General features: G+C 41.7%; 2 protein-coding genes and 1 non-coding gene across 5 annotated transcripts in view; 2 read left to right on the top strand and 1 right to left on the bottom strand.

Annotated features, from left to right (window-relative positions):
- Positions 1 to 36: 36 nt before the first annotated feature.
- On the top strand, positions 37 to 3,654 carry Ciao1 (cytosolic iron-sulfur assembly component 1). Of its 3 annotated transcripts, XM_076794105.1 has the most exons (5): positions 57 to 300; positions 2,334 to 2,691; positions 2,770 to 2,884; positions 2,954 to 3,118; positions 3,202 to 3,654. In XM_076794105.1, the coding sequence occupies exons 2-5, from the start codon at positions 2,344 to 2,346 to the stop codon at positions 3,468 to 3,470; spliced, it is 897 nt and encodes a 298-aa protein (XP_076650220.1). In that variant the 5' UTR covers positions 57 to 300; positions 2,334 to 2,343; the 3' UTR covers positions 3,471 to 3,654. The 3 variants fall into 3 exon arrangements, with proteins under 3 accessions (XP_076650219.1, XP_076650221.1, XP_076650220.1); XM_076794104.1 differs by lacking the exons at positions 2,770 to 2,884; positions 2,954 to 3,118; positions 3,202 to 3,654 and adding exons at positions 660 to 1,121; positions 1,647 to 2,212 and having other exon boundaries at positions 37 to 300; positions 2,334 to 2,692; XM_076794106.1 differs by lacking the exons at positions 2,334 to 2,691; positions 2,770 to 2,884; positions 2,954 to 3,118; positions 3,202 to 3,654 and adding exons at positions 660 to 1,121; positions 1,647 to 1,866; positions 1,946 to 2,126 and having other exon boundaries at positions 37 to 300.
- Positions 3,655 to 7,428: 3,774 nt separating this feature from the next.
- The window catches only part of LOC143357542 (neurotrimin), a 134,308-nt gene continuing 116,464 nt past the window's right edge, over positions 7,429 to 25,272 (bottom strand). Inside the window, exon 6 of the mRNA XM_076794110.1 lies at positions 7,429 to 9,155. Coding sequence (XP_076650225.1) covers positions 9,049 to 9,155 — 107 coding nt within the window. The 3' untranslated portion in view covers positions 7,429 to 9,048. The remainder of the gene's footprint in view (positions 9,156 to 25,272) is intronic.
- Positions 21,944 to 22,063, top strand: LOC143357563 (5S ribosomal RNA). Its single transcript, XR_013082839.1, has one exon. It is a non-coding gene; the product is annotated as a 5S ribosomal RNA (ribosomal RNA).

Raw genomic sequence — 25,272 nt, 5'->3', positions numbered from 1 at the left:
ATGTATGTATTTTGTTTGTCATGAAAAGTTGTAATATCGACCTGTTTACTTCATTAATAAAGGAAAAAATTTTACGAATCCGGATGGTTATGTAAGAATTATGTGTTACGATAATTTAATTATAATACTTTCAATTTCCTCCTCGCTTTCAATATTAGGATGGTTCATGGTTATATGGCGCACGTGATATTTCAGGAGCAGTACATTTTCTTATCGTTCGTGTATATATTTTGTATGATAATTGATTGTAAAACACACGCAGACGTAGCTTGAAGAATAAAAGCCTCCAAAACGATTATCGTAAGTGTTTCATTGAATATTATGTATATATGAGTTACTTTGCAATATCGTTTGCAGTATCGTTATCATATCTTTAAATAATAATTGAACATTGTTTTGATTTCTAAACCCCTGTTTAAAGATCATTTCGTGAAAATATTTCATAGTACCAAATATTCCATAGGTATAAGTATTTCATTACACTGACAATTCATATAATATGTATTATGACACTTGATTATAAGCGATTTAATCATTTAAGGGTAGTGCTCAAACATTTCACACCAATGTTTCCTCATTTGTGTTTAATATATTAAAGTAATCACTGCACATGTATAAGCTTCTTTTATTAAATCTAAAGTATCGTTATATTGTTGCAGGTAGAGATGGGTACATTGGAATTAAAACATACTTTGAGTGGTCATAGAGGAAGGGTGTGGAATGTTTGTTGGCATCCAAAGGGTGCATGTTTTGCGTCTTGCGGCGAAGACAAAACTATAATAATTTGGGGTCAACAAGAATCACAGTGGGTTATGAAAACTATCCTCACTGAAGGACATACAAGAACTATTAGAGAAATAGCATGGTCCCCTTGTGGGAATCACATAGCATCCGCTAGTTTCGATGCCACTATTGCTATATGGGATAAAAATTTAGTTCAATCTGAATGCACTACAACTTTAGAAGGTCACGAGAACGAAGTGAAAAGTGTTAGTTGGTCTTCTAATGGGCAACTGTTGGCTAGTTGTAGCAGGGATAAATCTGTTTGGATATGGGAAGTGAATGATGGTGAATATGAATGTGCTGCTGTCATTAATGCTCATACACAAGATGTAAAAAAGGTAAGTGGATGTTATGTATTATAATTATGTATTGTTATGTATTATGTATTCAAGTTTATTGTGTGAGAACCCAAATATGCTTGAGAATCCCAAATATTTTTGGAAACCTCTGCCGATCCCAAATAAAATTCTTGACCTAACATATTTGGGTTTTCGCACACTTCTACTGCTAGTACATAGACTATTCCTGAGACAAACTCTAAATATTAGGTGTTAGGTAGGATTTAGGTCAGGCCTAGGCACGGTTGGGGTCCCTCAAACGTTTGCTTCTCCCACCAATCTCTCTTTTATGCAGCATGCACCTTCATCACATTCGCTGGTGCCTCGTGTCTTTGTTGCCCCACCGTATATACTTTCATAGCTACTTGCGCCAGGCAAAGTGTACCCTCTCTCCATGGTAACTGCGTTTGCTGGAAGGGGACAGGTTTTATTTTAATTGAGACAAACGTGTCCAGGCCTGATTTAGGTGAAGCATTAGAACATATAAATAAAGAATATATTGTAATGCAAAATTTCCATTATTAGGTACGGTGGCATCCTACTGAAGAGATCGTGGCATCAGCTAGCTATGACAACACAGTGAAGTTATTCAAAGAATATATAGCAGATAATGATTGGTCATGCATGGCAACGCTGTCTTCTCATACCTCAACGGTTTGGAGTCTTGCATGGGACAAAACTGGCAATAGGATAGCAACTTGCAGCGACGATCAGACAGTGAAAATATGGCAAGAATATAAACCTGGTAATGACCCAGGTATTGTTACAGTAAACAATGAACCGGTTTGGAAGTGTGTGTGTACATTATCCGGTTATCATACAAGGACAATTTACGATATCGACTGGTGCAGAACAACTGGCTTATTAGTGACTGCATGTGGTGATGACATTATTAGAATATTCAAGGAGGATGGTGATTCTGATCCTAATCAACCAACTTTTACAATGGTTTGCTCAATGGATACCGCTCATACACAAGATGTGAATTGTGTGCAGTGGGATCCTACAGTTCCTGGACAACTTGTATCGGCTAGTGACGACGGCTTAGTAAAAATTTGGTTTTACAATGAATAGCATAATTACTATTTTATGTACATATATTTTTTAATAATAAATATATTTAACAAATGAAACACGACTACAATAATTCGTTACCCGTTACTTTAAGCTCGAGTATTTAGAACTATGCCTGACTTTGTTATTTATTTCTAGGTGTATCTAGATGTACAGGAATTTCATTGGTCTGAGGCAAGGGTGCAAAACTTTAATTTCTCATTATAAATTGCTGCATACAATGGGTGACATAAAACCTAGCACAACTGGTGTTCCATTGACACAAGTGGTAGATGCACTAAAAGGATATGCTGACTTACCACTTGCAGCATCCTGGGATAATGTAGGATTGCTCATTGAACCTACAGAACCGAAATTGGTATCTCATATTCTCTTAACAAACGATCTAACCGAAGATGTTATGCAAGAAGCCATAGATCTACACAGTGATATGATAATTACTTATCATCCACTAATATTTGCGCCTATGAAGTCTGTAACAACTCGTTCGTGGAAGGTATCAATTTAATATGGTTTCTATAATGAAGTTGTTTTTAATCAACAACTTTTTATTAAGTTCTTCTTTTTTTTTAAGGAAAGAATCGTGGCCAAATGTTTGGAGAACAAAATAGCTGTGTACTCACCACACACCACTTTCGATTCAGTAAAAGGTGGTGTAAACGATTGGTTGGCTTCAGCATTTCAGAGTGGTACGTCTGAGTCCATAATTATTCAAGATTCTTTAGTTAACCTCATAAGTAACGCCGTTGTGTTTTCAGTGCTTGATAGCAGCAAACCGATAGATGTAAATCAGACTAATAAGGAGTACGGCTTTGGAAGAATATGCACCCTAAAGAGACAAATTTCCATCGACGAAGCTGTGCAATTTGTAAAAGAACGCACTGGTTTAAGTCACGTTAGATTGGCCCGGGCTCGTCAAACAAGTACGAAATACCTAATTTATAATTTACCTTTCGATTGATTTAGGTAAATGAAAATATACTAAAATTTTACTCCCACATTCCAGACGGTTTTATCAACACTGTCGCGCTTTGTGCTGGATCTGGGGCGACCGTATTAAAAGACGTTTCCGCGGATCTGTATCTTACAGGGGAAATGTTGCATCATGATCTTCTCGACGCTGTCCATAAGGGAACCAGCGTGATATTAACAAATCATTCCGACTCCGAACGCGGCTTTTTGAAATCATTTTCAAGCATTTTGCAAGACCGGTTAAACAAATCGGTCGCAGTGAGCGTGTCTAAAGCTGACGCGGATCCGCTAACAACTGTCTAACGTCTGTACTAAAGGAAAACAAGAAGCTGGTATAAAAATGGGATGGAATTGTTTCTGCCATACGTGATAAAATTTTATTAATAATATTATAAATCATTTCTTCCGGTGTATGGATTGACAATGTTTATTTCAATCTGGTAAAGTAGATCAGAGAAATAGAGGGAAGTAGTTTACACAAAACAATCATTGTACACTGCGTGTGTCGTTTAACAGAAATAATCCTTCAGCTAAAACGGAAACAGCGTTTAGGTTCCTTTCTCATTTTATGTAACGAGCTTAAATCACTACGCAATTAATCTCTGAACATGTGTAACCGTTAGAATTCGTCTCCTTTATTTTGATTACTGAAATATTCATCGCTTGGTTCCTCGTTCGTCCCATCAACGTGTTCGCATTCATTCAATATTCACGCACGGCGGTTACAAACGAAAGAACTTCGATTTCAACAACGCACGCGAACGGTCGACGTTTTATTCGTTGAAAACTTATCTAAAGAAAATACAACAGTCGTAATTCTGGTCCGATCGGAACGTTCATAATTTAGGTCCACGCATACCAATTTCCGTTCCCCGACGGGCCTCCTCCGACCCACTTGTTTCGTTTTCAACACTAGATGAAAAATTATTCTCCCGTAACGGTCCTGTAAATACAACATGGCTTACGCGATACAACGTAGGTATAGAGTTACATCCCTAACAACCGATTCCTCGCGTTAGTACAATACTGTGTGTGGTTCTCGGTGTGTGTGTGTCTGTCTGTCTGTCTGTGTGCGTGTATATGTACACCGACGACGAAATGCGTAATACACGATGAACACTTTATAAATTGCGGTTCTACATCACCGGATTCACGGTGCTGGAAATGGGATGCATTGATATCACCGACACAAGCGTCACGGACACTGTTCCGACCGACAAGAACACACCGGAACTAGATTTGGTCGACACCAATATCCATCGATAGCAGCATTAACCGATTTCGAGGGTGCGCTTTGTCATCGTTAAGTCGAAGCTGGAATTACCACACCGTGGTTAGTCTTAAAATAGATCTTCACTTTTCCAAAGATTTTTTAATGAACAGCTTTAAAAAGAATAAATCATACGACTTCCTCCCTCAAGGTTGCAACACAAGAAAAATCCTTTAGCTGAAATTTAGGATATACACAGTTCAAATCATTGCACAGCTAATTGTATAATTAACTTTAAAATAGTTTTGCGTTACATTTATTTCGCCTAAGATTTTGGTGCAAGCAAAATTCTGCAACCCAGATTTAAGATATAGTTAAAACCATTGTACAATAAAAAGTGTGTTACATACTTTAAGAAATGGAAGAATCAATTGTTGATCAGTTACCGATTGGATTGTTGTTGATTAAAACATTGCCGATCGGACCCGTGTCAGTAATTTCAATGCAACTTGATGGAAGTATACCCTGAGCTCAGATGCCCAATACTGTGAATCGTGTGCTGCCAGCCTCCTCAAAAGTATCGCAGAGCGGACAACGTGAAACTGAAAATCCGTGGAACGGTAGACGAGCCGATGTCGAATAGTTATCTGCCATACCCTAATCGGTTAAATTTCATTTTACGTTTCGAAGTTAACGTTCTCCTATAGCTAGGTCGGGACTATGTTCTTGTTAGAACAGAGTTTCTAACACGTTCACTATCCCATAGAAAATGGGTCAACCAGTTTTACCCTAGGAGACTATGAGCCAAACCCAGGAACAGGTCGATTTTCATACCCCGCGACCCATTCCGTGGGTCAAGTCGGGGTTTCGTCGGAGAATTCATGAATTCGCATGTGGGTCACGTCGGTTTTGATTCCGGTTGTAACGACCCGCACGTTAATCAACCCGGTTACTATACACGGAACCGTGACCTCTGCACGGGGATCAGGCTCGCGTCGAAAGGAACACATGGCGGTTCATGTGATCTAACTATCGGGTCCACCGGGAAGTCCTGTCCAACTTCAGACGCTCTTTTTACCGGAGAACACACGCTCGTTATTTACAATATAGTTTTCCCTGTTATCTACAATCATCTCTTTTGGTAGCTTGAGCTTTTGCGGAGTTCCTCGTCCTTTCTTTTTTTGCAGATTTATCCTCGAAGTTCGAATCACCGTTTTAAAATATGTTCGGGAAACGTGGTCGTAGAAATGTTTGTGTTCTGTTCATACCCTCCGTCGCCTTTATCGTTAACTAGTGGACTAATCGCTGCAATTTTTACATCGTCCTACGGTACACACGGTAGAAAAGAATGGAACGGTGTAACAAAATCGTTTACTATCTACTTTTTGTTAGCTTCAGATATGGAAGTCCGTAAGCGTTACAAACTGGACAGCACTTTCCGGTAGACTTACTTAGTATTTAACAAATTCGGATGACGCTCCGCTGGACACTCCGTTCATTACGGAGACGGTGAACGTGTTAATCGAGCTGTCCTCGGAAACTCCTCGCGACCGACATTCTTATCATCCAGAGACATACTCGGACGAGTATAACAAGCGGTCTACAGAGTTTAGCTTATCAATCGTTTCTTTTTTTAATGCGCGTTCGCTACGTCGGCGGGTTCCCTAAGTTACAACGAGACCCGTATGCCCTCAGGCACGGTGCATAACTGTGGCAACATTTAAATTTCCAAACGTATCAGATCTTTCAGTAAAAACGTAGAAACGTTAAAAGAAAAGACAACAATTTTGCGCAATTATAGCTGCTCGACAGTGGAAATAAAATAAAATAGTGGACTGCGGATAAAATTATTAACCGACTAAAATGATTAAGGACAGAAAGAGATTTTTAACTGGCTCCCGTTTGTTGCGATTGACGAAGAAAATTTGTAATCTGCATAAAGATTTACTGTTCAGTAATAAGTAGACCGCAGGTCTTATATTTATACAAAAATTATAATCCGCATATAAAGGTCCGCAGTCCAGGAGTGAAAAGTGTCATCGAGTTGCAACAAAGAAATTTGAGTAAAGTAGGTAATAACCCCGGTAACATAAAATGTTCTCGGTTCTATTTTAAGCGCGTCCTAGTTCACGGGTACCAATCGCAAGTCAGAAATCCTATCGCAATTCGCTCGTCGATCGACGCTCCAGTTACGGAGATTTTCGCATCGACGTTTGCGAACGCGTCACGGAGATTTTCACTAGAGAGCGTTGTTAATCGCACTCTCCTTTTTGTGTTTTCGCTCTAAAGTCCAAGGGCTTTGGGGACTGCGGTCTCGGTGCTAAAGTTATGCGCCGGTTGCCGGGCACGAACGTGTACGGTTTTAATCCTCGGTCGTGGAACAGCCTGTTCGGTTTCGCGTGTTTCCGCGACGCCTCGCCGAGCGAACAGAAACGATCGAAAAATCGAAAGAAACAGAACGATCGCTGTGCGTCCCCCTCCCCCCAAAACCGACGCGCTCGATCCGTCGGATCGCGACGCTTTTGTCCCATCTTCGCCGTTTCGCCGCTCCGCAGGGGGGTATAATACCGTTCGCTTCCGTTCAAAAATTGCGGCTCGCTGCGCATCCAGCTCGAATTCCGAGATAATCCAGATTTATTTCGGAACGCCTAATCCGGACTCTCAATTTACGCGGTGGAAGACGATTTTCACGCTCGCGGCGCATGCCTCTTCGTGGCCGACCAAATACCAGCGACCCCTTCCGCTCCGGAGGTCCAACGTAGCTCGTATCCGTGGCTGCTCGGCGAAACGATATATGTAAGTCACATTCTTCAAAAATCCCCCTTCGCTCTTTAATCATCGCCCTACATACACAGAACTTATGCTTTCGCGCGAGGAAAATATATTGGGTCTTAGACCACCGAAATACAGAAATATACTTTTGTTTAGGGGATCGAGTGTCGCCGTTGGAAAAGAATGTAGTACCTTCTTGCAAGAACGATTTAAAATAACATTTGCAGTTTTGGACCACCGTGATCTGTTTATTTCTAACAATAGCGAAACTCGAGGAATAACAATATCAAATAATTTCCTGCTTGAATTTCGAATCACCGTGATTGGTTCAGAAAGCGTCGCGCTTTGAGGATTTATTTGTGACGATAGTGTGATCCAGAGAAACTTTGTGCACGAATTGAGATCTACAAGACGAACATATTTTTGTTCAGGGGATGAAATTGCCGTTTCAAAGGAGTACAGAATTTTCTTGCAAGAACAATGTCAATTTATGAAACTGGTTTAGGTGGTCTAATCCCTCGACTCTCATACGCTCCTCGTGTACAAATTTATATAAAATATAAATGCCTTTTCTTAGTAGCTTCCAACAACCAGTTTCTTCCGGTTGTTGCCAGAAGAAATTCATCGAGTTCTATTCTCCTTCAACAATTTTTATTTCCCCGACGAGAGTAGGAAACACCGAAATTGAATAAAACGCCCAACAAAAATGGCTGAAACCGAGGATCCTTTTCCATTTCCGAGGAGCGTACGAGGGTTGGAAAAAATTCGTTTCTAAAACACGAGGACGAGAACACGGCGCTCGAAACTTGGAAACGCACGACTCATGGCGTTTCGCTTTGTGTCCTGAGACACGTCGCGCGTCGGCGCAAAGAAACAATTAAAAGTCTTATTCGCGCGTTTCCTTTGGCAAGTGCGATGTATTGTCTGTTGACCGTAACACAGCAAACAAAATGGCGCCGCCTCTTTTTTTTTCTCTCTCTCTCTCTCTCTCTCTCTCTCTCTTTCTCTCGTTCTCTCTCTCTCTTCTTTCGACCTCGAACGATTCGTCCCAGAGAACCATTAATTTATCTTTAACGTTTCTTAACATCGATTGCTGCCTGTATATAGAGTGTCCCAGAATTAAGATCGAACCGAAGAAAACGAAGATCGAGTTTCGGCGGCCATGTTTGAAGAACTCTAGCTGCCGGCGACTAGGTCGTTCGGATAGAAAAAGAAAAACACGACTGTCGTTCGAAATCGACGATTCTCAATTCTGCGACACTTGACGCACCGTTATCTCTTATTTTATTCGTTACAACGGACTACAATTTCTTATAATACATTCAGCACTCGGTCGTGCCGCAGTCTGGTCCAATTCCGCCGTACCTTTCTCATTCCGTTCTGCGGTCCCGCAACGGATCCCGTTCCCCTACATCATTTTTACCCTTTTGCTTCTTCAGCCGTAACGCAGCGAGGATCACTTTAACGTTTCATTTTTCACCGGGTACCATCCTGCGCCGCGGCGAACGTCGTCGTCCCCGTTGGAAATTCACGATGGCAGTCGCGCGGTTAGCCGTGGACGAGCTTTTTCGGATCGGTTTTTTTTCGGAAACGGTGGCCGCGCCGCGCCGGCCACGAGAGGCAACGGAATTGTCTCGGCCCGTGGAAACAACGGTGCCACAGCAGCGTCCCGAAAAAAATCTCGTTTCCACGATTACCGTGAGACCGTTCCCCTCCACTCTCCTTGATCCCTGGATCCCGGGTGTTCGAGGGGGTGGTGCTAAAGCATAGCTCCGTCGAATGGATTTCAGCGGACTCCGGCTCGTTCCTCCTCCCGTTTCGATGGAAATTACCGGGGCGAGTGTCGCTAAAAAAAGAATAACGAACGTGCTCCTCCCGTGATCCCGCGGGTCCGTTCGTTCAATAGCGATGATTCAGGAAAGCCAGCAGGGTCGTCGAGATCATCACGAACGGCAGATTCGCCAGCCTGAGTTGACCGCCGTGCTGCATGGCCGCCGGATGCTCCCCTGCGGATCAATGATTAAAATTCAAATTGAATTCCGGTAGCCAGCATTCGCCCGTCTTATTGGAATTGTTTCCGTGGCATCGGAACCGGTGTACGGGATAGTTGCGGGGCAAACACGAGGAACGTTAACGGTCCCGGGAATTATGGCCGACGGGGAAAAACTGATTCAGCAGGAATTATGGAGGGACGTGTTTCTGTTGCAGGTGAACAACGCCCGGTCCCGGATACGGGGGTTCGGTTTAATGCTTTCTGGGAGACTGGCGTCTTCTTTTTTGCGCGAACTTCTTCAGAGCAGCTCCGCGGATACGTACAGACATAGGAAGAGGCGGATACGGAGAGCGAGATAGAGAGAGGCTGGCATAATTTGTGGCGTAACTTGGAATGGGTGGGCTGCTGCTCGCGCGGAAGCTGGAAAGTTCGAGTATAATACAGGGTTTGTCAAAATAACGGTAACAACGATGTCGGGGAAACACGGTTTCGTTGTTTAAAGATTGCGGATTTCCAACATTCGCAGCGCGCCGCATTGTTCAACGCGTTCGCTGCTGAATCAGTGGCCGACAAAGTTGTACGAAATTCGTGTAATTTGTTTAACAGCATCGAGATTATTCGGATTTATCGCAGTTCTAAAATCTTCCTATTTTCCTCGAATATTTTTATCAGGAAAATCGGTTTCTTTTGTCGACGAAATAATAATCAAACCAGTAAGAGTTTCAAATGCCTCGTCTAATTGCTCAGCTCCCAGCGATTCATCGAAATCGACGATTATTCGATTAGGTGAAATAAGAAGGATAAAGCCCGGACATTATACGACGAGAAAAAGTCGATTTAAAATCTCTCTGCAATTTCCTTGGTGGTTTGAATCACGCTCTTGGAAGGGGCATCTAAACTTTCGTTACGACTTTATTAACTCATTTCATAAATTTCAATTCGTTAATGTAGAATGCTGGTTCGACCGGCACATTCATCTAAAGTTTAATACGCTGTCGAGGGTGTTCCAAGAACTCCGTTTGGTACACAACGGCGTAATAGCGAAGACGGGTAGCCTCGGACGGTCTGCATTAATGGAAACAAGTGGAGGAGAGCTCGCATGGAAACGCGAAGAAACTCGAAAGTAGAGATGCAAGAAATTCTCTGTCGGAGATGGAGCGCGGACTGTGGGTAGAATCGCGATACAGCCGACAAGTGGCCGATTTGTCATCGTCGGGGCAAGTCAAAAATTGCCGACCCGACGTGTTCGCTCGTTCCAAAATTCCGCCGGATAACGGGGTTAAAACATTCATGGAATGTAAACGGCGGATCACGAACACCGACGAGGAGCTGGCTCCTCCCTCCCTCTCTCTCTCTCTCTCTCTCTCTCTCTACTTGTCACTTCCACTCGCGTAAAAAGTTACTTACAAAAATCGTTCCCGGTCTCGGTTATTCCCGTTACATAATTTATTCATCGCCGCGGAACGAGTTGGACATTCTTCCGGCGCGGCGCGCGGTAACCGGTCCCCGAAGTCGTACAAAGAATCTCATTCGAATATCGCTTCGTTCCGTTGTTCGCGTTGGAACTTCATAGACTCCGCTCTAACTCGATCTCGCGTTTATGAAACACGAATTGTCCGTGGACTGTCGATACTTGGGAACACCGTGTAATGGTCGGCCAGCCTTCAAAATATCGTCACTCGACGGGATATAACAAGTCGAAAGTTTTTCCGCGCGACTGTTTGCAACGGAGAGTCTCGAAAACACTAGGAATCCCCGGGCAAGATATCGTTATCCGTCGGAGTACGTTGCGATAACTTCGTAACGGACCCGGCCGAGTAAATCAATTTCCCGGGGAACGAGTGCTATAGCTTGTCGATGCTCGGAGGAAACACTGATTCGAGTAGAAATATCAAGCGATGGTCAGGCGCGAACGGCCGCGAACCATCGAAACGACGAGTCGAAGTAGAAACGCCGAATAATAATCAGACGAGCAAACAAGCGGCAAGCGCTATACCCGTACCAACCGGAAACTGGAGCGCAAGTAGAAGCGACGCATGATAATCAAACACGCCACCGGGATTCTACCCGCAAGTGGAAACAGCAAATATTCGGCAGACATGCTTCGGAATACCTTCGCGAGGAGAAATATCGAGCATCAGCCAGACACGTTTCGAAACTCTCAAGCAAGTAGAAATGACGATCAATAGTCGGACAGACTGCCGCGAACCGAAGTATCGGGTAATAAGCGGCCGCGTGTTTCCACGATGCAACGTAACTGGAAGCAAACTTTGATGATCAGTCATTAATAGACTGCGGATCTTTATCCTAATTAATAATTCCTCGAGTCGATCGTTAGAACCAGAAATTTGATAAGTCGAAAGTAGTGTAACAATTCTTCTAATGTCTTCGTGTCCAAGTGACGTTATTAATGCGAAATAACGACGAATTAATTCATTGACGAGTGCAGTACTAGCTTGAAGATTTTACGGTCGAGCATCGTAAAACCGAGGTGAAATAAAATTTCGTTTTTATACTAACAGCATCACTACGTTGAAAGTAATATAGAACTAAGTAAATGAAATCCTTTGAAAGTTTCTATCTTACACCTTTTGAGGAATCTTCATAAACCATAAATATATAAAATTCCCCGCTGTCTGGTAATTGCTAAGACAAAGTTCAACTTTTCCGGTTTCATTAACTAAATTAATGAATTTTCTTCCGAGTTTTCTGTTCGAACTACCACAAAATCATGGACACAACGTTACTCTTGCATACAGAAGATACGTCGGTGCACTTTAAAGATTGCCGAACACGGCTGGAAAGTTCGAAGCGAATAGGTTGGTTAATTTGTACGATAAAAACACGCGAAATCGGAGAATTCTTTAATTTCGAATGGCACGAAGTAGCCGAGGTAAAAGATCACGGATTTACGTGAATATTGGTTGCGTGCTAATCTTGTTAGTGATTTTCAGAGCAATTCGGCAGTGGGCGGAGTGCAGCAATTTGTCCGCCAACAATTTAATAAAACTGTAAGTATCGAGAAACAGTAAGACCGGCAATTTTGTTCCGCGCTGAAGTAGGATATCTCGAACGTGAGCTGCGTGTAATAGAGGTGCTCCAAAATATATATATATATATATATATATATATATTTTGGTTCCGGTAAACCGCGGCCGATTGGATGGGATCAGAACGATCGTTCTTTTAAAGCGCCCGTTTCTGATTGGTCATAGCAATCAACCGCTGGAAAAGTTTGTGTGCGTTGCTTTAAGTTCGTCGTCGAGGTTCGAGTGAACTTTCAAGAAGTTGAATTGCCGCTGAACGGCAAGTTAACTGCATTGTTTATTGACAACCCCTCTTCGCTGTAATTTGCTGCCCGATATTTCAGAAGCACTACTTCAAGTGGAATTGCATAATCCGTTATTTAAAGTATATTCAGCCCGCCTCGACGGTAATTAAATTGATCTCAGTTAACCGTACAAATGCGCCGCGAGGCTCCTCGAGGCCGAAATTATGACGATATCTCATGAGTCACAAACGTCGAGCGAAAATCAGGCATGAAATGAGCATCGGTTCAAAATGTAATACGCGGTTTGAAATTCTCCACGGTATTGCGCAAGCTGCCTCAGTTTAGAAACTGAAAAGGAAAGGCAGAGCAAACTTTTCTTGGAGCTTCCCTCGGATTAGTGTCCCGAAGCTGGCACCTTGACAATTTCTCATGAATTACAAATGTCGGGTAAAGATCTGCTTTTATGTGGCCGAGGTAAAAATAATAATAAATTCAAAACTCCGTTCAATACTTCCGAAACTGTCACAGTTTCGAAACTAAAACGAAAGGGACGACGTAACATTTTACTAACATCTTCATCGGATTATCTTCTCTCCAGACTAGCACCACGACCATTTCCCACGTATTGTAAATTAATATTTAATTAATATTTTTATATTTATATTTTTGTTTAATAACAAGAATCAGGTTTTGGTTAGCAAAATTCAGAGTAATAACAATTGTAAACTCTAGTCAGCATCTTGGAGACTGAAGTTCGAAATTGGAAAGGATACTGCAGAGCAAATTTTTCTGAAAGCCTCCCCGGATTAGTGTCGCGGAGCTGGCAGAGCTCGACGTGCACTAATTCGTCGAACGGAGAATCCTTTTTCGAGACACTGAATCAACTTACGTTGACATCTCTTTTGCAAACAGTGTCAGTTCCTCGAATAGAACCTCGAACTTATTTAAATTCGTTATTTAGTTTATTTTTATTAATGATATATAGGATACGCTCAAATACTCCGACTTTTTACCAACAATAAATGCGAACGATCTGAAATTATATTACTTGAGGCTGCTGACCTAATTCGAAGCAATCTTGGCTAGCTATGGGATCGGTGTATTATGAGTAATCTAGCTCTATCATAAAAATTCAGACTATTCTAATGAAATTCTAATAAAGTGGTCCGTAATAAAACTCGTAAAAAATGAACGACATTTTTATGCGACTCCAATTTCCGTAAATTAATCCAGAAAAGTGCATACGCAATCCGCAGTGTAATAATTACATAGTAAAGCTTATTTCTACAAAACGTGAAAACATGTTGAGACTTTTTTAAGACAATAATTAAAACTTTCAAGACTTTCAAGACACAAAAGGTCTCCGGGCACGTAAGACTTCAATTTTTTTTTTTCTAAAGTACCCAAGACGCTTGAACTATTCAAGCCGTTAGAGTACTTTGAAGCCTTTCAGAGTACCGAGACCTTTTATAATTAAACTGCTGACGTTTATGTAAATTTCCATTCTTATCAATTATTTTCCGAGGTCCAGAACGAGGGAAAACTTTCTTTCGCTGACTAAAAAATCCGTCGTGGTAAGAAATACAATAAAATCGCTGCCAACGTCCCTTAATGTACACGTTACAAGGTCAATAAGTCTATGAGAAAAATCCATTAACAATGGTTAGTCGAATTAGGTTACCCGTTTCCAATAAGAGGTTCCGCATCCGTTTGTAAATTGACAAAATAGGGTAAGAACTCGCACGGATTTATATATTCTCCGATAATCTCGATTCATCAATCAGCAAGAGACGAATGAAGCTTTCTGTCTACTGGAATCTCAATTTATAATTGATTGCTTCTTCTCATTTGTATCGTTCGTTGCATTAAACCGGGCATTAAAAACAGGAAAGACTGAACAACCAATCGCAAAATGACGTCACTCCGCTGTGATCGATACGTACAGGGTGTGACAAATCTACCTACCAACATGATGGCGCCCTTACTTGTCAAAAATGTTTCAAATCGCTCAATTTTAAATACGCATAACTTTTGAACCAGTGAATTCCTAACATTAAAACTTGGATTTTCGGCATTTTCTCGTCAAAATCTACAAGGTTATATAAAAAAAGTTAAAAATTTCTGGTTTCCTAAAGCAAAGTTCAGCCAAAATGTTAAGTAATGTACCAAAAAATCATGTAAAACGGTAATCCATTTCCTGGGCAACTCGAAATTTTGGTTTTTACATGATTGAACATTTGATCATGCAAGCCGTTGAACAGCGTCCGAGGGGAAACGTGACCCTGATCCGTCTCTTATGTCAATTTGACACATTTCCCACTAGGCCTAGTGAAGTAATATGTTCCGCGCTCCATTTTATTTGAACGATGCGAAAAATTTTGAACTCTGCCCCTGGAGATTTTTCTCGAGTCGTCTACCAGCAGCTTGAGCACACTTTATTACTTTATTATTACTTTACTTAAACGAGACTCGACTGGAAACATTACCGAAACAGATTTTACGAAACAAAAATTGTAAGCACCATAATTGCCAGCAATCTATTCACGTCCCCTCGAAAGGGACGTCCGAGTTGCTGACTGGATTTACGATGTCCCATTCGAGGGAATAGAGCAACGGGTTAATTCTATTTCGTTCTCTCTCAGGTTTTCATTTTGAAATGTTCGAATCCAACTTTACATTCTATTAATCCCTTACCGCTAAGTCAATTTGTCCTCGAGGAACAAATTAAGTTCGGAAAACGGTGGATGGACGAGAGCTAAGGGATGATTCTGCCCGATACTGTAAGGTAAAAATGAATATCGATTAAATTTATTTTTAAGCAATTAACGATTCAAGTGTGCTAGCAGAGTCGCATAGAAAAAAGATCACTCAGACACGGAAATACATATCAGCAAAGTTTCCTCAAAACCGACAATTGCCACTTCGGTACCTTCGTTTGTCAGAGCCGCACAATGGCGCAATCAGACCGAGTAACCAAGTGTCGAGCAGTGAGCCGGCAGCGTCGGCATTCAATTTCTTTCTGCTGTTGTCGTTCACGACACCATTCATCGTTGTCGAAGTCAAGCTCGTTCAGCGTATCCCAAAATTCCCTCCGTTACAGCGTCCGGTGTTCCGGGATTATTTGGTCAAGACGAATTAGCGAACGGCCGTCTCCACGGAGCCGGAACGAAGGGACGGCGAAGCAGCGTAGGGGATGAAGAAAGTTAGCTGGAGCGAGAAGAGAGAGAGAGAGAGGGAGCGAGGGGACAAGAGAAAGAGGTAAAAATGGAAAGAGGGAGAAGAGAGAGATTTCACGAGTTTCAATTAACAGGCCCGTTAATGAATTCTCGTTAAAAACTGCTTCGTTGTCGTAATCGTGTTCCACTGCAAAACTACCCGGAGACCCTGCCGCCGCGGCGCGTTCCGCTCCTCGCCCCGCCCCTCCCGGTGGCCCCGCGGCCCGCCGCCCCGCCCACCGACCACCCCCCCTTTTATTCTCAAGCGGAGCGAAACAAGAAAAAAGCCCGCCACTATTTCATAACGAGGCGGGCTCGTACGTTTCCGCGGGCTTTGGCTCGGCCGTTTGCCGTTCGCGGAACGAATGGACCCGATCGGTCTCTTGGCAGAAGATAACAGGTCTTAGCAAAAACCATTCAGCCGAGCCGGGAAGAGTAATTAAAGAGATTTCTCTCAGGAGCGCGGTTCGTCGAGCTCAGCTATTGTTGCGTCCTCTGTCCGTGGCAAAACCATGCTCTGCCCTCCCGGAAAGTAGAATTCGGGATTAAGGGTGCGAGGGGACTGAGAAGGTTGGACTCAAGCCTGACAGAGACGGATAAACGTCTATCGGCGTCTGGCGCGACGGGGTTTATCATAAAATCGATAGACGGGGCGTGCTCCGGCCCCGGCGATCGGTATTACCGTAACATTTGCTTAACAAACAGATGTTGCGTGCCGACGATATGCTCCCGCTTGTCCTCCCTTCGGCTCTCTTATTCTCATCTTTCGCGATATTCTTTCGTAGCTTGTTGACATTGAACGAACGACGAAGAGGTGTCGGCACAGCGAACTGTCGACCGTAAGCATTGAAACACCTGCCGTGCGCCAGGGGAACGCCGCTATTTTATAACGGCCACGCACTTTGACTACACCTGTTGCTCTTTATGCTATTATAAATAAAGTTCAGTCGGCTTTGATGGTCTCCAGAACTGGTCTGTCACGCGAACGGGACACGCTTCGTCCACTTTATATTACCCGTTGTTTTCATTATTATTATTAACGTGTTTATCGACCGCCGTAACTACCCCCCCCCCCTAAAATTCAGCTGTTTTATTCAGCTCTTAAAACGCCGGACGATAATGTCTCCAGCGTTTATTCTGGAACGAACGTTCGACCTGATTTCGATCGCTCAGTCAAATTTAAACCGTTAAAATTTTATCGGTATTAAACGCGAGGAGACTGCCATTACATTGAGAAACAGATTTCGGGACTGTATCGGGGAATGAGAAATTAGCGTCTGAATACGTTCGAAGGATCACTTATTCGATCTAACCGAAGGTTAGACAAAATGGCTGCCGAAAGGTTCTGGCCAAGTATGCCAAGTGTGAAGCTTCCTTGTAAAATTACAGGATATATTAGGGGGACCCATAAGTAATCAATTATGTTGAACTCTAAAACAAATTTTGTAGTAAATTCATTGTTTTGATTTCTTAATTTATTATATAATCTCCATCATTATCAAGGACAGTTTGCCATATTTCCTGCAAATTTTCAATCCCCATCATATAGAAATCCAGGGTTCGTCAACCAAAATATGACTCGAGGTGCCTCCTTACATCTTCTACAGAATGTTTTATTTCCTAAATAATGCTCCAGAGATCTGAAAAGATCAGAGGGAGCAATATCCGGTGAGTACGGGGGTGCGGTAAAACTTCCCATTGCAATTCTTTGATTTTTTCCTGAGTGAGTTTCGCTGTATGGGGCCGGGCATTGTCAATTTCCAGTATTACACTTTTTCTGTGGACTAAAGATGCCCTCTTTCTCAATAGTTCTGAATACAGCTGTTTTAATTGCTGGCAATGCAACTCAGCAGTAACTGTTTCTTCAGGCTTTAACAACTCAAAGTGAATTATGCCACGACAGTCCCACTAAATGCACAGTACTTTCTAAGTGATAAGCTAGGTCTAGGGGTTGATATTGCGGTTTGATTTGCAGAAAGCCATTGCTTGGAACGCTTTATGTTATCATAAAGAATCCATTTTTAATCTCCGGTAACGATTCTGTTAAGAGATGGACCTCTACGAAATTTGGATAGCAATGAAGTGCAAATTGATCGACGAATATTCTTTTTGGTCTCAGATAACTGATGCGGTACCCATATTCCTTTCCTACATGCCTTTCCCATTTCGTGTAGGTGCCTTTGTATAGTTGACCATGTGTACCCAAGGCTTCTCCATAATTCTTGTATACTTAATTATGGATCAGCTTCCACTAGAGATTGTATAGTGTCATTATCAAATTCAACTGGTCGTCCACTTCGAGGCCTGTCAGAGAGATCATAATCACCAGCAGGAAACCTTCTGGACCAACGTTGACACTTGTCGACCTTCAATACAGCTCCATAAACATCGCAAGTTTTCTTTGTTGTTACCGTTGCATTAAATCCTGAATGAAAATGAAAAAGTATGCAATGTCGAAGATGATCCTCGGAAGGTACGGACGCCGCCATTTTATTACAGGGTTGTAAAAAAGTTATGCTTGTTAAAATATTTTGAACACAGACTGCCTTACCGAAAACTGTAAAAGAATACGTGTTTCCTCTTCAACGATCGGTACAGAACAAAAGGCAAAACAAATTCTTTGCAAATGATTGATTGCTTATGGGTACCCCTAATAAAAGATTAAAAATTTGGTAACTCCTCAAATGTTTCATTTTATCATTGCTGGAATCATAAAACTAGTCTTTTGTCTGTCGAATAAAAAAATGTTACAAGTGTCACTGTATCCACTGTGCAGATCTAGTGTGAAAAAAAAGTGAACAAAAAATCAGTATAACAATGCCTGTTTAACCAGAAATTTTTGTCAGCGCATCGACATGGGTGCAACCTTGACGTGTACCTTTAAAATGATCGAGGTGCTGCATCTAATATTTCGCACATGTCAGCGCAGCGAGCGTGCGCCAGCAAGCCGCTAAAGTACGTTAAAATCAAAGTCGAGCAATCGAGGTCCTTTCCCTGCGAGGTCGCATACTCCGCGCCGTTGGAAAATAAAATGAGACACTTGGTACACGCTCGATCGATCACAGAGTATAACCGTGTCGAAAGCAAGAGGGTTCGCAGTTATCTCAGCTGATCAATCCGCTGGGCGAGCCTCGCCCCGCCTTATTACAAGTCCGCTCGCACTTTTCTCAGCCGTCATACAATATTCATTCGAGATCTTCGAGAACTTAATAATTTCTTGTCAAGCCTACTTCGCACTCGATAAGTGTCCTTCTACTTAGGAGGCGGGAGTGTCGTCTGATGGAAATTAAGTGGCTGCTCGGGAGTCGTTAGAGAGATCCAGCTATAGAGGATGATGAAAGACGCTGGGGTTGAAGTTTAGGAACACTTGCCATTCATTGGAAGAAAACAGGTAATTATTAGGGGCCATGAAATGCTTGAAACGTTGCGCGCCCGACCCCGAGCCGCTTCAAAATTATTATCATCGGTGCCCAAACATGTTTCACTTAATTACACCCTCGGTGTAATGTTACTTTAGGTGTACCGTGGGACGAGGGGTAGTTAAATTTCCGCGTCGGACCCTTATTTTTCACGAGAAGTCGCAAAACGTCCGAGAAAATTGCCTGACGATGCACCGCTCGCTTTAAAGTTTTGTTCAAACCAGCTCAAATGTTAATAATGCGATGGAAAGTGGACTGGTGTGTTCAGAAAAGTCTGATCTACAGACTTGATACAAGAATCTTTCGTACAGCTTCCAGGGTTGAAGCACAAGAAATTTTTAAGGAGGAAGACATCTTCTCCGAGATGGAATTTTTGAAAAATTGACTTCACTCCTTCCTCAAAATTGAATTTTCAAAAGGTCGATAATAGCAGAGAAAAATTTACAAGCGTAATTCCATAATTTCTTATTTTATTAATAATTCTCGATGAAATCGATGATAAAAAAATTGTACAACCCCTGGAAGCAAATATTTAATCAAAATATTTCATCGTTTTTTTTTTAATTAAATTCGTGAACATATATTTGTTAACAGAATTATTTGAGCGTTTAATGAAAACGAAAAAATATTCCATGCATATTAAACAAATACAGCATATATTTAAAAACAATAGAACGACGAATGTTTGTTCTTCTTCGAAATATAAAACAACGCACCTATCTGTGTCTGTTTATCGTTGCGTGAAAATGATGCAAAAATTCAAACAGCATAACGAAGACACATCACATTTTTCACTACGTTTTTTATACTGAAATTTAGCGACATTATAGCTGTAGAAAGATGGATCGCGGCAAACAATGTTCCAGGAAATGAGATTTTTCAACAAAACAAGTAACTCCATCATCTTGTAACGTTTCGACGTACACGAAAAAAAAAAATTACATAAAACCGCAAGTTTCATTATTATTACACGACAAACAAAAAAAGCTAGAAATTTTCAATTAACCTCTGAAAAAGAAAGGAACAAAATCGGCAACCTATTTTTATACGCCCCGATCTCCCTCTTGCTATCCCCTTTACATTGAACGAGCGTCATTAACATAATCCTCCGCCGTTGCTACGAAAATATTCCGCATCGGATCCATGAATAATCATAACGATAGACGCTCGGGATTCGGTTTTGAAATCTCCGTCAAGAGTTCGGCTCGATAACCCGATCCGACGCAGGACAAGGGCTAATCTCCTTGAATAATAATTTAAAGTACCGGGATTCGCCGGAGTTTACCTTAATGTATCAAGGGGATGAAATCGGGGATGAGTGTGGTCGGTGTGGGGAGAAGGGGGAAGGATAGGGATGGGGACCGATACGTAGACAGTAATAATAAAGCACTAAATTTCAATTCTCGCAAAGGGTTGAAAGGAGAGAGAGAGAGAGAGAGAGAGAGAGAGAGAGAGAGAGAGAGAGAGAGAGAGAGGGCCGGGGGCAAAGTGGGTCGCCGGCTATACGGATAGAAATAATAATGCGCTAAACTTAATTACCACAAAGGATCGAGGAGAGATGGAACCTGCCGGGATGAGCCATCCAGATTTCACACGGCGGCCGAGGGTAATATCGGCAGGGGTTTCAGCGAGTAGCTGAAATTTCGTCCAGATTGGTCAAAGAGTTTACGAGTTAATAGGGAGCATGTGTATGTGTAGACGTATTCCGTGTAACGCGCGTACGCCGACCTGAACATACATACACAGAACCTGCATGTTATATCAAATATGCTCGTCGTACGGATGTTCTGTAGCTAGTCGCGATACACCCCCGGTTATTGTTGTCCGTCCGTCGGCACGGTTTTTTATTTTCATACGCGACGGATTCGATTTACGAGGTTTTCTATCGCGTAAAACAAAACGACCCGGAACGTACCCGCTGTACCCGCGTAACTCGAGGATCGGGCGCATTCTGTTATTGACTATTAGACGAGCATGTTGCACGGACACAAAAGAACGTTACGGGGGCGCGGATTCGTGAAAGGATTCGTTCCGAAGGCTAGAATAAAACTGTAATAACGTTTGAAATACGACGGAATCTCTCCTTATCGCGCCAACACCTTGACGGTCGTATTTCTCGTTGTAAAATTTTCTCGATTGCCGCCGCCATTCTGCGAACAGCTTCGCACGAGGAATTTAAGGGGACAGATGCACTTGTTGCTAATGCGACTACTTCTATGTATCTCTGGTGGCGACACTGTCCGACACGAATTTTCGTCGAAACAATACCGATTTAAGGATCCGGTATAGTCACGTGACTTTTTAATTAATAATTTCCATTCACAGCCTTCAGACACAGACTTAAGATCCGTCTTGGTCTTGATCAGACGGATCTTAAGTCTGCGACTAAACTTGTCACATCTTCTGCTCTGTATTATCGATATTATGAATTCTGACGCCAGAAACGTGCTTCAAGTTTTTCGCTTTTTTTCGCAGAGAATCAAGACAAAATATAGCACAATTTGTAGCTGGAGATATTTTCTAGTGCTCGTTGCTCTCGATTTCATCCAGAAAACTCATCGAATGGCATAAAAATGCTTGGATTCCACGGCATGCACATCGTCAATTTTTGGCCTACTTCTAACGCTTATATTACCAAATATCTGCATAACCTCGGCAGCTCCTGATCAGCGCGCAATAGATTGAACCTTCCTCTTTCGAACGAGCCCTTTACCAGCGACAAAATATTTTTATATAAGGACGAAAAGTTGAGGCACGTAAAACCATTTTTCGCCTATTTTTGTCGGTAACGTGGTCACTCTACCTTATCGCGAATCTACGAAGACCGGGCCCGTAACATAATGAAGCTAAACGGAATCTTAAGTGGAATATTATTCAGTTTTTAACATGTACTGATGTCAACGACCAAATCACACTGCAAAAAACCGATTCTCGTCCGATCATCGAAGTTAAACAGTGTTGAGCGTGGTTAGTACTTGGATGGGTGACCGCCTGGGAATACCGCGTGTTGTTGGCACACTTTTTTTATTTTTCATTCATTCTTATCTTTTAAAACGGTAGATACCATTGCATAGTTCTTTTCATCTCGTTTTCAAAAATTAAAAAATAGCACAGGTACGCTGACGGATTTTGATAACAGCGACAATGTGCGAAAACTCATCCAATGGCATAAAAATGCTTGGATTCCACGGCATGCACATCGTCAATTTTTGGCCTACTTCTAACGCTTATATTACCAAATATCTGCATAACCTCGGCAGCTCCTGATCAGCGCGCAATAGATTGAACCTTCCTCTTTCGAACGAGCCCTTTACCAGCGACAAAATATTTTTATATAAGGACGAAAACTTGAGGCATGTAAAACCATTTTTTGACGGTAATGTAGTCGCTCTACCTTATCGCGAGTCTACGAAGACCGGGCTCAACACTGGATTTACAGGATCCGGCAAAATGACTGGTTCTAATATTTTTAATTCGCGATTATTGAGACTGTAAAGATCCTTCAGGAATTATTCGACTATTTCTTTGGGTATATATTGTAAAAAGAATGGCTGAAAATTTGGATAGATACTCTTTCTTGGGATTTTTATAAAATAATGTTAAGTCACTTTTAGTGCCCCCGTAAACCTGGTGCTGAAAAAGAAGAATGTTTCCGAATCGAACGTGATCTATATTTTATAAGCTTAATGGAGCGGAATATGTGTTATCAACTTTCGTAATGTGCTTTTCTGCGCGACCAATAATTCCGTTTTATACTCTTCCGCTCGCCCATCGGAGATTTAAAGATTTTCGAAAAGAATAGAACACGAATATTAACGATATTTCACGTTGGTTTATCTCATTTTCAATTTACCGAAACCGTTCGCGAAGAAAATGGGATTTTATTCAATTATGCACGGACTGCAGATCTTTGTGCAGAGTAAAAACTGTCTGTGTCGATTGTAACAAAACAGGAGCCAAATAAAATCATCATTCCTCTTTTCGTAATTTTGCCTTTTAATCCTTTTACTGTTTTAAATTTCACCTGCTCACTTTTCTCATAAATGCATAAAATCCGCTGTCTCTTAATTAAAGTTTATTCAAGATTACCAACGGGCATGCACGTTTTTAGCATCCAATGCTGAATGATAATTATGACTAACGAAACATGACTAAAATGATTGAAGTTATTCTACGGACAATTATAGAATGCTACGAAATTTTTAGACGAAGAAAATTTTGTCGTGTGTCTACAATTGTATTGGCTGTTAAATATTAAAAATATTAGTAGCATCATTATGGACTTTATGGAATATATTAAACCCAAAATTGTTACACTATTTTCCGTTAAAATTCTTGAAATGAGAAATTTCTATTTCCTGCAATCGGCATAGCAAAGTTTTATTTCACAGAAAAATCTGCAGTCTAGTCACCGCTAACGTAATTCGATATTCTACGGGAAAAAATATTTTCAATCAAACGCCCAGTCTAAGCTCGAGTATTTTCATTTTCGGCGTTTCTACTGACGGAAATTTCGCGTGCTCGTGAACTGCTCGTTCGGGAAAACAACGCTTTCGGATTTCAAAGGGTGCGGACAAACTTTATCGATTCTTCGGGGTGCACAGGTTGAATTCGGCACGGCAGGATCGAGAACAACTAAATCACGTTTACGTGACACCGGCCGATAACCGTCAGCTGGGAGAAGTCACGTATACGCGATACCAACTGTCAAACTGTAAAGTTTCTTGCAAGTGGGGCGATGACCTTGAACGATCAATTGATTTTCAGTCGACTGCGTCTCACTTTATCTTGACTCTGTCGATGGAGGCCCGCCGGATGTGCGAAAATATCGAACACACTGTTTATTGGCGGCTCTCGACCCCGCCCTAACGGTTACACAACCGGTTACCGTGATATTACAGGCATGTTTGCATTGTTAGAATCGATGGAAAATTACGTTTCAGTTTTGTTAATCGTTTTCCTCGCTGTATCGATTTCAGCGATTCAACGGTGTTTGTAAAAATCAGGTCAGTTTCCGATACTTTAATGAGATCCAAATAACTGTTGTAAAATAATTACTCCGATTTCCTGGTATTTTCATCCATGAGAATTTTTATTATATCAGGGCTACCCATAAGTAATCAATTATTTGCAAAGAATTTGTTTTGCCTTTAGTTCTGTACCGATCGTTGAAGAGGAAACGCGTATTCTTTTACAGTTTTCGGTAAGGCAGTCTGTGTTCAAAATATTTTAAAAAGTATAACTTTTTTTACAATCCCGTAATAAAATGGCGGCGTCCGTACCTTTCGAGGATCATCTTCGACATTGCACACTTTTTCATTTTCATGCTGGATTTAATGCAACGGTAACAACAAAGAAAACTTGCGATGTTTATGGAGCTGTATTGAAGGTCGACAAGTGTCAACGTTGGTCCAGAAGGTTTCCTGCTGGTGATTATGATCTCTCTGACAGGCCTCGAAGTGGACGACCAGTTGAATTTGATAATGACACTATAAAATCTCTAGTGGAAGCTGATCCAAAATTAAGTATACAAGAATTATGGAGAAGCCTTGGGTACACATGGTCAACTACACAAAGGCACCTACACGAAATGGGAAAGGCATATAGGAAAGGAATATGGGTACCGCATCAGTTATCTGAGACCAATAAGAATATTCGTCGATCAATTTGCACTTCATTGCTATCCAAATTTCGTAGAGGTCCATCTCTTAACAGAATCGTTACCAGAGATTAAAAATGGATTCTTTATGATAACATAAAGCGTTCCAAGCCATGGCTTTCTGCAAATCAAACCGCAATGTCAACCCCTAAACCTAGCTTATCACTTAGAAAGGTGTTACTGTGCATTTGGTGGGACTGTCGTGGTATAATTCATTTTGAGTTGTTGAAGCCTGAAGAAACAGTTACTGCTGAGTTGCATTGCCAGCAATTAAAACAGCTGTATTCAGAACTATTGAGAAAGAGGGCATCTTTAGTCCACAGAAAAAGTGTAATACTGCAAATTGACAATGCCCGGCCCCATACAGCGAAACTCACTCAGGAAAAAATCAAAGAATTGCAATGGGAAGTTTTACCGCACCCCCGTACTCACCGGATATTGCTCCCTCTGATCTTTTCAGATCTCTGGAGCATTATTTAGGAAATAAAACATTCTGTAGAAGATGTAAGGAGGCACCTTGAGTCATATTTTGGTTGACGAACCCTGGATTTCTATATGATGGGGAT

The sequence above is a fragment of the Halictus rubicundus genome, chromosome 9 (genome assembly GCF_050948215.1).
Source record: "Halictus rubicundus isolate RS-2024b chromosome 9, iyHalRubi1_principal, whole genome shotgun sequence".
NCBI lineage: Eukaryota > Metazoa > Arthropoda > Insecta > Hymenoptera > Halictidae > Halictus > Halictus rubicundus.
This window is presented reverse-complemented; position numbering and strand designations above follow the sequence as displayed.

Bases quoted from the DNA above. Each gene is read 5' to 3' on its own strand.
- Ciao1 (XM_076794104.1), top strand. From the start codon at position 666: ATGGGTACATTGGAATTAAAACATACTTTGAGTGGTCATAGAGGAAGG. The intron at 1,122-1,646 runs GTAAGTGGATGT...TTCCATTATTAG, and splicing joins ATACACAAGATGTAAAAAAG to GTACGGTGGCATCCTACTGA.